General features: G+C 46.8%; 1 protein-coding gene and 1 non-coding gene across 3 annotated transcripts in view; one reads left to right on the top strand and one right to left on the bottom strand.

Annotated features, from left to right (window-relative positions):
- ARHGAP32 (Rho GTPase activating protein 32) overlaps positions 1–13,020 on the bottom strand; it is a 255,589-nt gene that overhangs the window by 201,824 nt on the left and 40,745 nt on the right. Inside the window, exon 2 of one of the 2 annotated variants that reach the window (XM_035346340.1) lies at positions 6,115–6,209. The exons of the other annotated variant lie outside the window; for it this stretch is intronic. Within the exon in view, the coding sequence (XP_035202231.1) occupies positions 6,115–6,122 (8 nt within the window). The 5' untranslated portion in view covers positions 6,123–6,209. The remainder of the gene's footprint in view (positions 1–6,114; positions 6,210–13,020) is intronic. 2 annotated transcript variants of the gene reach the window in all.
- TRNAP-AGG lies at positions 3,048–3,119 on the top strand. The gene has a single exon. It is a non-coding gene; the product is annotated as a tRNA-Pro (tRNA).

The raw sequence follows: 13,020 nt of genomic DNA on the forward strand, positions 1-13,020 counted from the left end.
ACTTTTCCGGTGACCAGGGATGAATGGCTGATAACAAAACCTTGACAGATCACATGGAAGCAGCTGACTCTGAGCAAGTAAAGCCTCTGAGAAGAGGAACTGTGTGCGTATCAGCAGGATGCACTGGGCATTTCTACGAAACCTACCCTAGGAACTAAGCGAGGATGAGCAATACAGAAACAACTAGCAGTTAGTCATCAGGTTTACTTGGACAGTTTTATTTCCACAAAAACAGAAAACATTTAAAGAATGAAAAACCTCAAGTATTTCTGAATTATTAGTCACAATATTATATTCTGAACACTAAATGCTGTATTTAAGCTCTTGGCAGAAATGCACACATCTCGCTCTGGCATCAGATTTCCACTGTCCTCAACCTTCCTTACTTTTTCCATAAGAACTGGCTTTCTCCATGCCAATGTGTATGTTCAGAATGACTGAAATAAAGAAATGCAGAGAGAACACAAATGCTCAGAGCTGCAACGAGAACGACACCGATCCCATCACCACAGAATTTCAGCTGGATACCACAGCGGGCTCAACCGCGCTGAATCAGAACTATGCATGTCCAACAGAGCGCATCCGCGGCTTGGGGCAAACTCGGCTTCACAGTGACAACCGAGGGCTCCCTGTGCTGTTAAAAAGTCCAAACTGAGGTCTGCAGACAGCTGATTTGCTAAGCTCTTCCCATTATCCTACAATTCAGCACAAGAGGAAAGCCTCTTTCTCCTCAAATAAGGCCAAACAAAACTGGCACTGAATGCTTCCCAGGGATGTGTTTGCGGACAGAGTTCCCAATGAAGTCAAGCATTGTTATGTTCTACCTACACTGCAAAAGCTTGGAAACTGAGGGGAAAAAACGGACTGTAAAATGTATCACAGGTGAAGGAAGAGGTGATAATGAAGTTACTGTCCTGACAAGGAAAGGACACGCTTTCATTCACGGCACAGGAAAGCACACGTGCAGTACCCACGGTCATGTTGCAGCTGTCTCCACCCTGCATGCTTTCTGCTGAAACTTCAGTGGTCTAACAAGTGCATTAATTACAATTTAAAATGAACCTGCATTTGAAGGAGGGGTAAGGAGGAAAGAAAAAAGAATATGATGTGGCAGGTACCCTTGGCAGCAGTCTTGGAGGACAGGCACTTACAATTATGTGATCGTTTTAAGGAGGAGGCTTTCCTTCCTCTGAAGCATTTTTGTCCTCTGCACAGTGCAGCTTATCCGATGTGCTCAGCAGTTCTATTTATATAGATGTGACTCACCTTAGAATTGCCTCTGAGACAATGCACCTCTTCCACTTTCTATTAAATAAAATAATAGAGGAAAAACAGTGCAAAAAAAAAACAATCCCTTTATAAAGTTCATCCTGAAACTTTGACAAGACTGTTCAAGTCTGACAAGTTGATGTGATGATAGTCAAGGTTCAGAATGCTCAAACACTACGTGGGGATCCCCATGCGACGCTGCTGTATGCGTAGCACTGCAACAGCATCAGGAATAAGAAAACCCAAGATCTCATCTGCATGCAGAACACCATTTCAAAAGGTATCTTCAAAGGCCAGAGCAGGTTTTTGTGTTTTGTTTTGTTTTTTTTACTGTAATCCCTTAAGTGAATTGTTATGTTGCTTTTATTGTTATATTAAGGACATTTCTTTTAAAAAAAAAATACAAACGCACAGTAAAAAAGCAGTGAAGCTTGGCTGAAAAGTTAGGTAGACATGTCCCTAGAGATCCCTTGTCTAAAGTCTGGGAAAAACAGGCTCTAATCTGCTCTCATACTCCACAGACTGCAGAAGAGAAATGTTTTGCAGATGGTGTTCCTGAGGGGTGAAGGGGAAACCAGCCTCTCCACATTCAGCCTTCCTATGGTGCCTAAAGGTAAAAAGGAATCAGATTTCTCTCACTCTGAACTCTACTTTTTTGCTCTTTAGCCCCCGGAGCCCCAACCACATGCTTCCTCTCCCCAAGCACCCCGGCCCTTCAAGCTGAGCAGAAGGGTTCCAAGGCTGCAGCTGCCCCGTCCCCAAAGGCCTTCAGTTCCCAACAGCTCTCACCTCATAAAAGCTCCTTAATTATATAGCAAAGAGGAAATTTTAATCTCTCTTCTCACCTGTCTAAGAGTCAGAACAGCCAGGCAGGCTCAAAGCCACCACAATGGATGTTCCCGTGATGATGATCCACGCTCCTTGGGCGCACGCCCTTCCTTCCCCAAGGAGGCTGCCCGCCAGCTCAGAGCCAAGGCCCAGCACTGAAGCTGGGAGCCATAAAAGTCTGAGTGGCTTAGGACCAATGCACTGATTCATTTCCAATACCAGCAATAAGACTGACTTGATACACAACATCACTTTCCACTAGAAAGCAGTAAGCAGCTCTGACAGAATAGAGCAGAAAATTCTCTTATCCCATCCTCCGTCATGTCCCAGCTATTTCAGTTAATTGCAGATGATATCTACAGCAGTCTTTGTTTAAAATTACATACTGTCAACAGCATGCTCGTAAAAAAAACCTCCTTCTAATCAGAAAATGAGGTTTTGCTTTTTTTCTTGTTTGTTTTAAAGCCCCATACAAAAAGACCAATTTCTCCTTCATGCAGACCTAACGCCCCAACTGGCAGAACTTTAGAGCAACCACCTCTGCTTGGAAACGACCGAGTTGTTCTTCCCAAATTCCTCAGCTGCAAGCGATCAAATCTCCCAGACCACTAACTCGTAAAAGCCGTTTCCCTCCCCAAACAGCGCCCGTCGAGGCGGGCGGGCGGCACGCAGGAGCAGGGTCCTCGCCCCGCCTGTCTGGGCAGGGAGCCGCTCACCTCGGGAGACCTTTCGGCTGCGGCAGAGCCTGGCAGGGATGGAGAGGCGGCACGGCGATGCAGGCGAAAGGCCCGGCCGGTGTCAGCTTTCCGAGCCAGTGCCGTCCTCCGGGAGAGCTTCATCCCTCTGGTTAGTGAGGTGTCCGTCCCACCCTGGCACCGCGCGCTTCAGCCTCCACAGGCACCCAAGGCTGGGTCCTCTCCTGCCTCAGTGCCCCAAAGGCAGGGCACAGCGGCTCGTTGGTCTAGGGGTATGATTCTCGCTTAGGGTGCGAGAGGTCCCGGGTTCAAATCCCGGACGAGCCCTTCTTTTAGACCAAGGCCAACGGCATCCTGGCTTGTGTCAGGAGTAGTGCAGCCAGCAGGGCCAGGGAGGTGATTGTCCCTTTGTCCTCTGCTCTGGTGCTGCACCTCTGTCCCTTCGTCCTCTGCTCTGGTGCTGCACCTCGAGTGCTGTGTTCACTTTTGGGCCCCTCACTGCAAGAAGAACATCGAGGGCCTGAGGCGTGTCCAGAGCAGGGCTACAAAGCTGGTGAAGGGCCTGGAGCACAAGTCCTGCAAGGAGCGGCTGAGGGCACTGGGGGTGTTTGGTCTGGAGAAGAGAAGGCTGAGGGGAGACATTTTTGCTCTCTGCAACTACCTGAAAGGAAGCTGTGGTGAGCTGGGGGTCAGCCTCTTCTCACAGATGATAGGACTGGAGGGAATGGCCTCAAGTTGTGCCAGAGGAGGTTCAGGTTGGAAATGAGGAGACATTTCTTCTCAGAAAGAGCAGTCAGGTGTTGGGAGGTGGACAGTGCCCAGGGAGGTGGTGGTGTCACCGTCCCTGGCGGTGTTCAATGAAAGGTTGGACGTGGTGCTTCAGGACGTGGTTTAGAGGGTGGTAAGGGGATGGTTGGACCAGGTGATCTTGGAGGGCTTTTCCAACCTTAGTGACTCTGTGAACTGCTGTGAACCAAGTCAAACCCAGCTTGTCCTCATGCAACCAGGAACTGAAGTGTCAGAATTCCTCAGGAAGGTCCAAAGTCAGAGAAAGCAGTTGAGCACACGATGCAGAGGTCCACTGGCAGTTAAGCACGTGCTGAAGTGCTTTAATGAAATAAGGGGCCAAGACAAAACTCCTGATAGGAGACCCTTCTCCTGGTCTCTGCGTGTCATACTGCAAAGTACAGGTTTCTTAGAGGCTGAGACTCCACCAGCCTGCCCTGGAGGCCACCAAGATGTGCTCTCCCAAGAGGGCAGCCACGTAGCAATGCCACCGGCAGCGAGCTCAGCCCCACGGTCACTGGGATGTACTTCTAATGGGGTGGCTGAATGCCTGAAGATCACCAAACAGTGCCATACGGATACCAAAGCAACACGGGCTTGCAGGAGTGGGAAAGAAAGGTTCTCCAGCAACTCTTTTATTCACATCCCGCTCAGGATGGAGCAGAATTAAAGCTATTAAGAAACCAGGATGGTCTCCAGCTTCCCGCAGACCCGCTCACAGCACAAGGAAGACTGTTTGGGTATAAAAGCTGCACAGGATGACCCTGAAAATTTCCTCCTCAGGTGCAGAACTCATTCAAGTATGCCACACCTCATGCGCACTCTGACATCTCAAATGCCATCAATAATGTTCTCACTGCATTTGGTTTCAATGGGCAAATCCTATGAATGGAAACTAAATCAGGGCAGAGTCAGCTAAAGGAAATTTTTGCTTTGCTGCCGCCTAATTAGATGATGCTGACTAATCCTCTACATTACTTCACAGTGAAAGGGACCCAGCAGGAGTATTAGGATGGGTTTTAAAAGAGCTAAAAGCCATGAATGATTTCTTTTTACACAGAGCATTTCTCTTGCACAAGTTGCTTCATCAAATGTTCTTTTCTAAGATTATATTCTCCACAAAATGTGTCTCTGTGGTCTACAGAGTTGGAAGGACAAAGAGCACCACAAGAAAACAGAAGAGATGGAGATGAAAAAGCTGGACACAACCTACTACAAAACTTTTCTCACAGAATTGACTACAATGAGAAACGACTTGCAGGACTGGCCTCTTGGCTTACCGTTAAATAAACAAGCAGCATCAAGGAATATCTCCTCTTGCGAAAAAGTAGACATATGGCTAAATGAAATAGTGCAGGCCCTTGTCGAGGTCACTGAGAACTGCTCACGGCTTTACCGTCAAGCACATGCAAGCAGCCCTTGCAAAGCTCAACCCCACACTGGTATAGTCCTGCTGGACTAAAAAAGCCTTAGCACAGCTGGCAATTTAAACCTAACATGTCCTATCTTGCATTTCGTTTCCTCAGAGATCCTGCTAAACCGCAGCTGCCAAATACAGGTTAAAAATAAAAGGACCCTGGAATTTGAACTATTCAAGGACAGGAAACCATGATCAGTCTTTTTTGAAGCTTTAAGAGAATGACATCAACCATCTCGTTACGGTAACCGGTTCCTACGGCAAGAAAACTTCAGCTGCTCAAGCATTCTTGTTCTCCAAGCTCAGCTTGTTAAAGTTACAATCAGTTAGGAAACAGAACGGCCCTACAGGAAAGGCAAGGCAAAGAGCAATGGAAGCCCAACAGCAGGGGTCAGGGAACTGTAAGGTGGCACCTCTTCGAAACTAAGGCTCTGCAGCTATGTTGAGTACGTAAAGAGCTCTGCACTTCAGTGATGTCAGCCAAGGGAAAGCAAGTGCAATTTGTAGTTGATGCATGTTCTACAAAATTTGGCCAGGCTGCAGTAAAATGAGCTCAGTTCTCCAAAGCTTTACTTTTCATGACGCAGATTTCCCAAAATCATTTAAAGATAAACAGTGCAGCTCATTTAACTTACAGCCTAACCCCTCCTGTGACTTGAGACAGATCAAAATCTCCTAACGAATGCTGCAAATTTACAGAACTTTAAGAACATACTTAGAGTTGTCTGAGAGGAAACAACAGGGAAATTCAACCCTCTACAGTCAGGATGCACAAGGCCTCACGCACCGTACCAGACTCATGTCAGCTGCAAGTTAAAGACCTACTGCTGCACAGGCTGTCTTCTTCAGGTTCCTCTGTGTGCACCTTGAACTTTATTACTAAGTACTGCTCAGGAAATAACAGTTTTTGAAGCACAGCTTTGTCCTCAAAATATTAACAAACAGTTTCCTCCATAAGAGTGGCTCCCAAAGGCTGCACAAGGTCAGATATGCCTCCCCACTTTCATGGCAGAGCCAGGTGAACAGAGCTGCCTACACACTCGACTGACTTGCCAACAGCTGATCCTCTGGGAGCACAGGAGGGCTGCAGCACACTGAGGACAAACGTTAAAGTCGCACCTGAACATGGAGGCTGGTCTGATGATTACCGATGATCATGCAGAAACTGCAGTTAGTGGCCAGGGGGAGACAGCTGGGGTTACAGAGCTCCCAGGCTTGTGCAAGGGAAAAAAAATAATAATAATAAAAAAAACACTTTCTGCTTATACTGCAGATATATTTAGCATGGAAACAAGACCAGGTTTTTTGATCTGGTACGTTTATTGGCAGACAATTTCACAAGTACCTACTGCAATAAAGCTCCAGAAGAATGGAGCTGCATACATATTCTTGCATCCAATTGAAATAACAACCAGTTCCCATAAAGGACAAACACGAGGAAGTGCGCAGGCATTCATCAAGTCAGCACACATATGCAGATGATACGCTGCTGGAAATGATTTTTGCTCAAGGTCACCGGTGAAGTTGTTTCAGTGTAATTAATTCCATAGCATGTAGAACCATTATTCCTATTACGAACAACAAGAAGTTGAGGACTACACATCACCTACAAACAAAAGCAGGGCCTGCCTCGTGGCGTGAATCGTGCTGGGAGAGGGTTAATGGGATCCTGCTGACTCGCGGAGGCAGCTCACTCCCTGTCCCCTTGGAACAGGATGGAGAAGGAATGTCCTTGGGAAGCTGTTGGAACCCAAGGTGCAACTCCAGGTCAGAAATGAAAGAAATGAAGTTTAAAGGTAGCTATTTTCTGTGGTGGTACACAGGTGCATTAAGCCATACAGGCTAACAAAGGTTCCATATGATACTTATTTTTTCACTTGTAAAGATTTCTGAAGCAACCAATCGAACTGTTTTTAAAATAATTTAAATATTTCCATATAGAAAGGTAATGGACTCGTCTCCACGCGGGGTAAGGGCCCACTTCTCTCTCAAGCATGTGTATTTCCCTTTGGTATTCAGGCACTGTGACCAAATTTAGGAAGAATTTCAGCTGGGTTCAAATAAACAGATGGAGTGAAAAAAGATTTCTGATTCTAGTGTTAAAAACAGAAGACTCCGCAATTAAATGCATGTTTTCTTTCCTTTAGAAAAGGCATGTCTCCCTTCACTGCCCAGAGAGCAGACTCCCCTTGGCATACAAGAAAAAAAAAAAAAAAAGGAATAGCAGCAGCTGGGGAAGGATGCAACACCTCTGAATATATGTCAGGTCCAACCAAGCAGATTTAATGATTTTCAGCGCATTTTATTCCAAATGGCATGTGACCTATTTTAGGCCTCTCTCTGATTTGACTATAATTAACTGCAATTTGTATGGATTCCAATTTAATACATGAACTGGCTTGATTAAAAAGAAAAAAAAATAAAAGCAGGACAATTTCTAAAGTTACAAAAAAAAAAAAAAAAAAAAAAGATCCCAAACCCATTTTAAGCTAAAACATCAGACAAAAATACATTGTATATCAGGTCAATGTATTCTTCTCTGCCAAAGGAGCATCTTCCCACAGAACTCCGAGGTAAGCACGCAAGGTCCTTTAAAATGGTATCTCTAACTTTAGCACAAGGACAAAGTGTGATTTTGTAGTCTGAATAAACTATTTCCCCTTTGATAAAAACATGATATAAAATTTGTTTCCTTAGCGTGAAGGCTGATTGTGGTGATATCCTAGAATTTGCTTTTGCTTTGCAATGCATCTTTAACCACTCTGCAGACGACTTTATGAGAACACATCCTAAGGAAGAGAATCATAAAAGAGAAATGAAAACAAAAAACAGTCAGTTACCCAAATCCTACACACGGCTACACAACCGCGCAGTTTTTTTAAGCTTCTCTCACCTCCAGGGGCTTTTGATGTGTTTCTCCCCACGTCCCCAAGCCCCCTGCACCCTCCCTCCCCTGTCCAGCCTCTCCCTCTCCCTGGCGGTTTCCAGCACCTCCAGTTCTCCAGCACAGCGGTTGCATTCTGCCTTACTCTTCAGCCCCTGGCTCCCCCTGTTCCCACCCCGCTCAGAGCAGACCTGGGCATGCCCGCACGCTCTGCCCCGTGTCCCCAGGCACCAGAGCGCCTCCTTGCCCCTCGGAGCAGGGCGTCCTGGAGCCCTCCGTCCCCCCACACCTGGAAGGCAGAGGCACTCCACCCCGGCCTGCGACACATGATTCAAACAAGAATGTTGTGGTTATAAAGAACAACATTTTTAGGATCCACTGAGATCCCCACCCCTGGTGGGGCATGTTTTTATCATCTCCCATTCTGCTCTCTCCTGCTTCCTTACTCAAAGCAACAAAATCCAGACAAACACATTTCCAGCTTCCCCTTCCATCGCCATCCCCTGGTATCACAAAGTCCCAGGAGTGAAGATAAGTAGAAGAAAGCTCTGTTTCAGAGACCCATGCAGGCATTCCTCTAAGAAATGGAGAAAAAAAATGACAAGAAGAACTTCTTACTTATTTATATCTAGGCTTTGCTTTTATTCCACTCTCAGTCACCCATATCTATGCTACAGCGTTTTCCTCTGTTCATGAAGGTGAGTTATCACAAAATCCCCTTTATAGTCAACACGACAAAGAAAAACAGAAGAAACCGACAAGGACTTAATTAGAACTCGGCATACTGCACATTTCCTAATGGATAAATGTTTGTCCCACACCTCCAGTCTGTTACTTCAATGACGGTTCTGTGCTTCGTGTCCTTCCTTTGTCAGGAAGTTTTATTTCTCTGGTAACTTTTTAAAGAGAATGACAGTAGTTTAAAGAGTAAAGAATGAGCACATGAAATCTTTCAAAAGAAAGGAAAAGCAAAAACACCTTCCTGTGCCCCTACCTGTATCAGCACCTGCATAAAACCACCTGCTGGATTTCACTCCCACACCTCCCTCCAATGAAGACGGCCACATCTGCTTCAAAATTCAGTGTCAGACTTCTGACAAAGGTTCTCCTGACTGATACTGCAAAGCCTGGCAGGGAACCGAGCTGCAATGACTTCAAATGGAAAGCCAGTCTGATAGCTTTGCAGTGCCGTCTGGCAAGGCAAAAGAGAGGCAAAGGATGGAAAGAGGGTTCCAAACAGAATGAAGCAGCAGTAAATTGAGGCAGCATTCAAATAGGGAAGATGTGATAAAAACAGGAGAACACCATTCTGATGTAACGAACTTGAGATAAAATAACTTCAAGTTGACAAAGCAGAAATAGCTGCTGATAATGTAAACACAGAGGTAGGAGTACTTGCAAGTACGAACCTTCCCTGCATAGCTGTCATTCCTCCAGCCCAGACAACCTTTCTGCCTCCCTGCAATTTCTACTGCACCCATTTTGCGTGTAGCTTCCAAGAACACTCTGTCGTAACACAGAACGGTTTTATTCATAGGAAGTTAAATTCCCAGCATCGCAGAGAATGAACAGCAAAGGTACGTGCAACTTCCAGCTTGCAGGGTGCAAGAGATGGGCTTTGAATCCATTCCAGTATTTAAACTAGCAGGAGGAATAAAAAAGGCAACATCCAGCCGAACTAATCACGAAGCTAAGGAGAGCACACGAGGACACAACCACCACCCGGGTATCACCAGCAGAAGAGCACTGCAGAACAAGAGGTTTGGGCTCCAAGCATCCACACCTCCTTAGCTCTGAGCTGAACTGCATGCCAACAAAGCTACTGGGACATGCTATACGGTGAGAGGATGTGCACAGAAGGGCACAGAGCCCTGTTAATTTACAGAGTAAGTGAACTTCCCACACGCTGCAAGAGCAGACAAGCTGAAAGAGAAGAGTGAGGTGAGAAGCAATGCAAGATGGAACAGCGGTACGACCCCAGATGTGCCCTGCTTCTCACCTGATGCCTCCTTTGCCCCCTTCCCTTGCAGGGACGTGTAACGCAGCCAGACTGCGAGAGCCGACCTTCCCTGCAGCACCGAGAGCCCCTGCAGCAGCTCACCATCTGCTTCTGCTTCTGCTCTTTGCTCCCACGTCACCCCACCTAGACGCGGCAGTGAGCGTGGTCTGGCTGAACGGCGTCACTGGAACAGCTACGTCTATCACAAGTTTTGTTCCCGAGAAATAAAGAATGCATGGAAATCAGGGGAGCAGGGAGCAGAAACACAAAGCTAGCAGCAGAAATACAGCAGTGGAACAAGAAAAACCCCGTGCAAGAACAGAAATAGGAACAGACAGGAACCAAGGAAAAATACTCGGAATAATGGGAGCAAAGGCAGTTCCCTGCTCGCTCTAAGAGCTGTGCATCGTAACGAATTGAAATGCCGCCACGAGCAAGCACAGTCTAACAGGTGGTAGCTGGAACCACCTCTTCTGGAAACTGCTGCTGACTGGGTTTTATCTGAAATGAAGTGTTACCTGTTCACCAGCATTAGCAGCAGCAGCAGCAATCACTGTCATTGCCGCTTTCTGCTACTCCTCCCTCTCTGGTTTTCAATTTTCACTGCTTTGGCGGCAGCTATTCCTTATCCCCAACACCATTAAATCACAGAAAATTATGTTTCTGACTGCTTATTTTGTGCGCTTGCACTGCACAAAATGGAAGTGGTTTGGGAGCGATGACTGCCAAGCACCAGACGTGGCGCAGGCTTTACTTAGTAAAGAAATAATGACACTCAAAAAGAGCCCCCATTACCAACAGAACGAGGGGCTCAGCCCTCCAGCAGTACCTCCATCGGGATATAGGCTTCTAATAAGCTCAGTAGCAATTAAAAAAAAGCTTCCTTCACATTCAGACCCAGCCAGAAACACCGTGCAGTTTTGCCTTTGACAGCTGACCAAAACAGCGCTGCCTGTTTTGAACCATCACAACCCCCTCATCTCAACCAAGAGAAGATTTTTATCTTGCTAACTCAAAAAAAATACAAAACTCTCAACTGACAATCACATTACTGCCCTTTCACTGAAGTCAGATCAGGTTTTCAGCTACTTTTCCATGCTATAGAGGTTTACGTGTCACGTAGCAGCCAAGGCAGTGCAGCACGCGTGCAGGCGAGCAGGCGCCCCCACCTCTTAAACACAGGGGTCACCTGGAGGCTTCCTCTGTGAGCATCTCCGAAAACGAGGGTGTTCTCTCCTACTGATCACACGGTTTTCAGCAATCATCCTTTCTATTTCGCCCAACCAAAACGCAAACCACGCTGACCACATAACTGAACTTGTGGCTGGAAAATAGACAACGTTCACCTTTGTGAAGGTGCTCGGAGGAAATAAAAAATCCTCCAGCACACACAGACAGCGATACTGCACTGCTCAGAACTGCTCGGGCTTGTCACAACTGAAGAGCTTCTTCATGAAATGGACCGGCTGAACCCTCACGTAGCTGGTTCCCTGTTCCGAGGTGGTTTTAGCACCCCGATCTACCTGATAAATAAAGGGGCTGGCGCACTTTGATGTACTCTTTTGAGTGAAGGAAGCTGCTTCCATGAAGGCTGCAAAACTAAAGGAAAACGTGACTTCCCAATTCCAGAGCAGACATTTTAAAGCAACGGTGCCAAACGCAGCAGAGATGAATTGCTCCCAGCAGTAAGAGCATCACTTCAGTCCTGGAGAATTCAGCTCTTCAGCTTAAATCAGCAATGAACAAGCCAAGCCCCCGATCCCAAATGCCCAACTTTTTTGCACCCCAAATTCAAGATAAATACCGATGTCACAAGAACATCCCACCCTGACACAAAAAATCAATCCCAAGTAAATTTCAATCCTGCTGTTATTCTTTGTCATATTTGCCCAGCGCCAACCACTGAACTGTAAGATCATTATAAGATCTCCCCCAGCGAACTCAGGTCTCTCCAATAAGGTAACACAGGCTGGAAATTACTGAACGCTCATAATCCATTAACTGCCTTTCATCGTCAGCTCCAGCTGAGCTCCAGATTAGGTTTCAAGGCAAAACAGGTTCTTGCTCCGACAGGCCCAACACATTTGGAGAAACCTCCACGGTATTTCTCTGTGACGGCTTCTCCAGGAGTATTTGGGCTCCCTGAAAAGGGCGAAGAACCAAGCACTGCCATTTTAGGGGCACTGTGTCTGTTCCACTGACAGCGAGCCAGTTTCAGCACAGCACAGAGCCCGCCCGTGCCCATCTCCACGTAACCGGAGGGGGCCGAACACCGAGCCCCGGCTCCCAGCCTCCGGCACTCCACAGCACGCGTCAGCCGGGCAAGGGATGCTCCCAGATGTGACACGCAGCAGGTACACCGCACACGAGGCCAGGAACTAAAAGCAGTGCCTGCATTCGCTACTTTTGCCGCCAGGCTTCGCCTCCCTAAGTCAGGCCTGTGAACACAATCTCAGTTTACACCAGAGCAGTCACACCACCGACGCCAACCCAACCCCAGCCCCTGCAGTCTCACCAAATCGTCGCACGAGGGGCAAAAGAGATTTTTAGAGCTCAGCGTAAGTAAAAGGGACACAGGAGAAAATCAGTCACTGATTAGATGTGAAGCCTGTGGACTTTCTGGAATTCAGTTTTAGTGCTCAGTGAATTTGAAAATACAGATTTCATTTGAAAACTGTTCACAGATACAGGCTTGACTTTTTTTTCCATCTCCTTTTTGAAACGCATTTATTACCATTTGTGTCAGAAATCTAAGTGCAAACTACTCAACCCTAGATCACATTTATAGTCGATGGGGAAAAGAAAACCTGACACCACTGCTCGGGGGGAATTAATCTTATCCTCAGGCAAGCATTAAAGACAGGTCAGATTTATCATCACCCTCGGGAGGTGCTTATTTGGCTGCACCAGCTGCAGAAGAAGCCCAGAGACAAGCAGCCACCTTTCCAAGGCAGTTAGGGCAGATGAATCCTACCCAAGGAGGTGGTCTCTAACCCCGCTGGGCTGGGCAGAGATACAAGGAAAAGATCCTGTAAGTTCCTTGGGAAGATCTGGCTGAAGCAAAGGTGACAGTTTCTCCTAAAATTAGCATGGCAAAAGAGCCCAGCAGTTCTCATTTTAAGTACTGTTATCAAGTCTCAAC

Source organism: Oxyura jamaicensis, chromosome 24 (genome assembly GCF_011077185.1).
Source record: "Oxyura jamaicensis isolate SHBP4307 breed ruddy duck chromosome 24, BPBGC_Ojam_1.0, whole genome shotgun sequence".
Taxonomy (NCBI): domain Eukaryota; kingdom Metazoa; phylum Chordata; class Aves; order Anseriformes; family Anatidae; genus Oxyura; species Oxyura jamaicensis.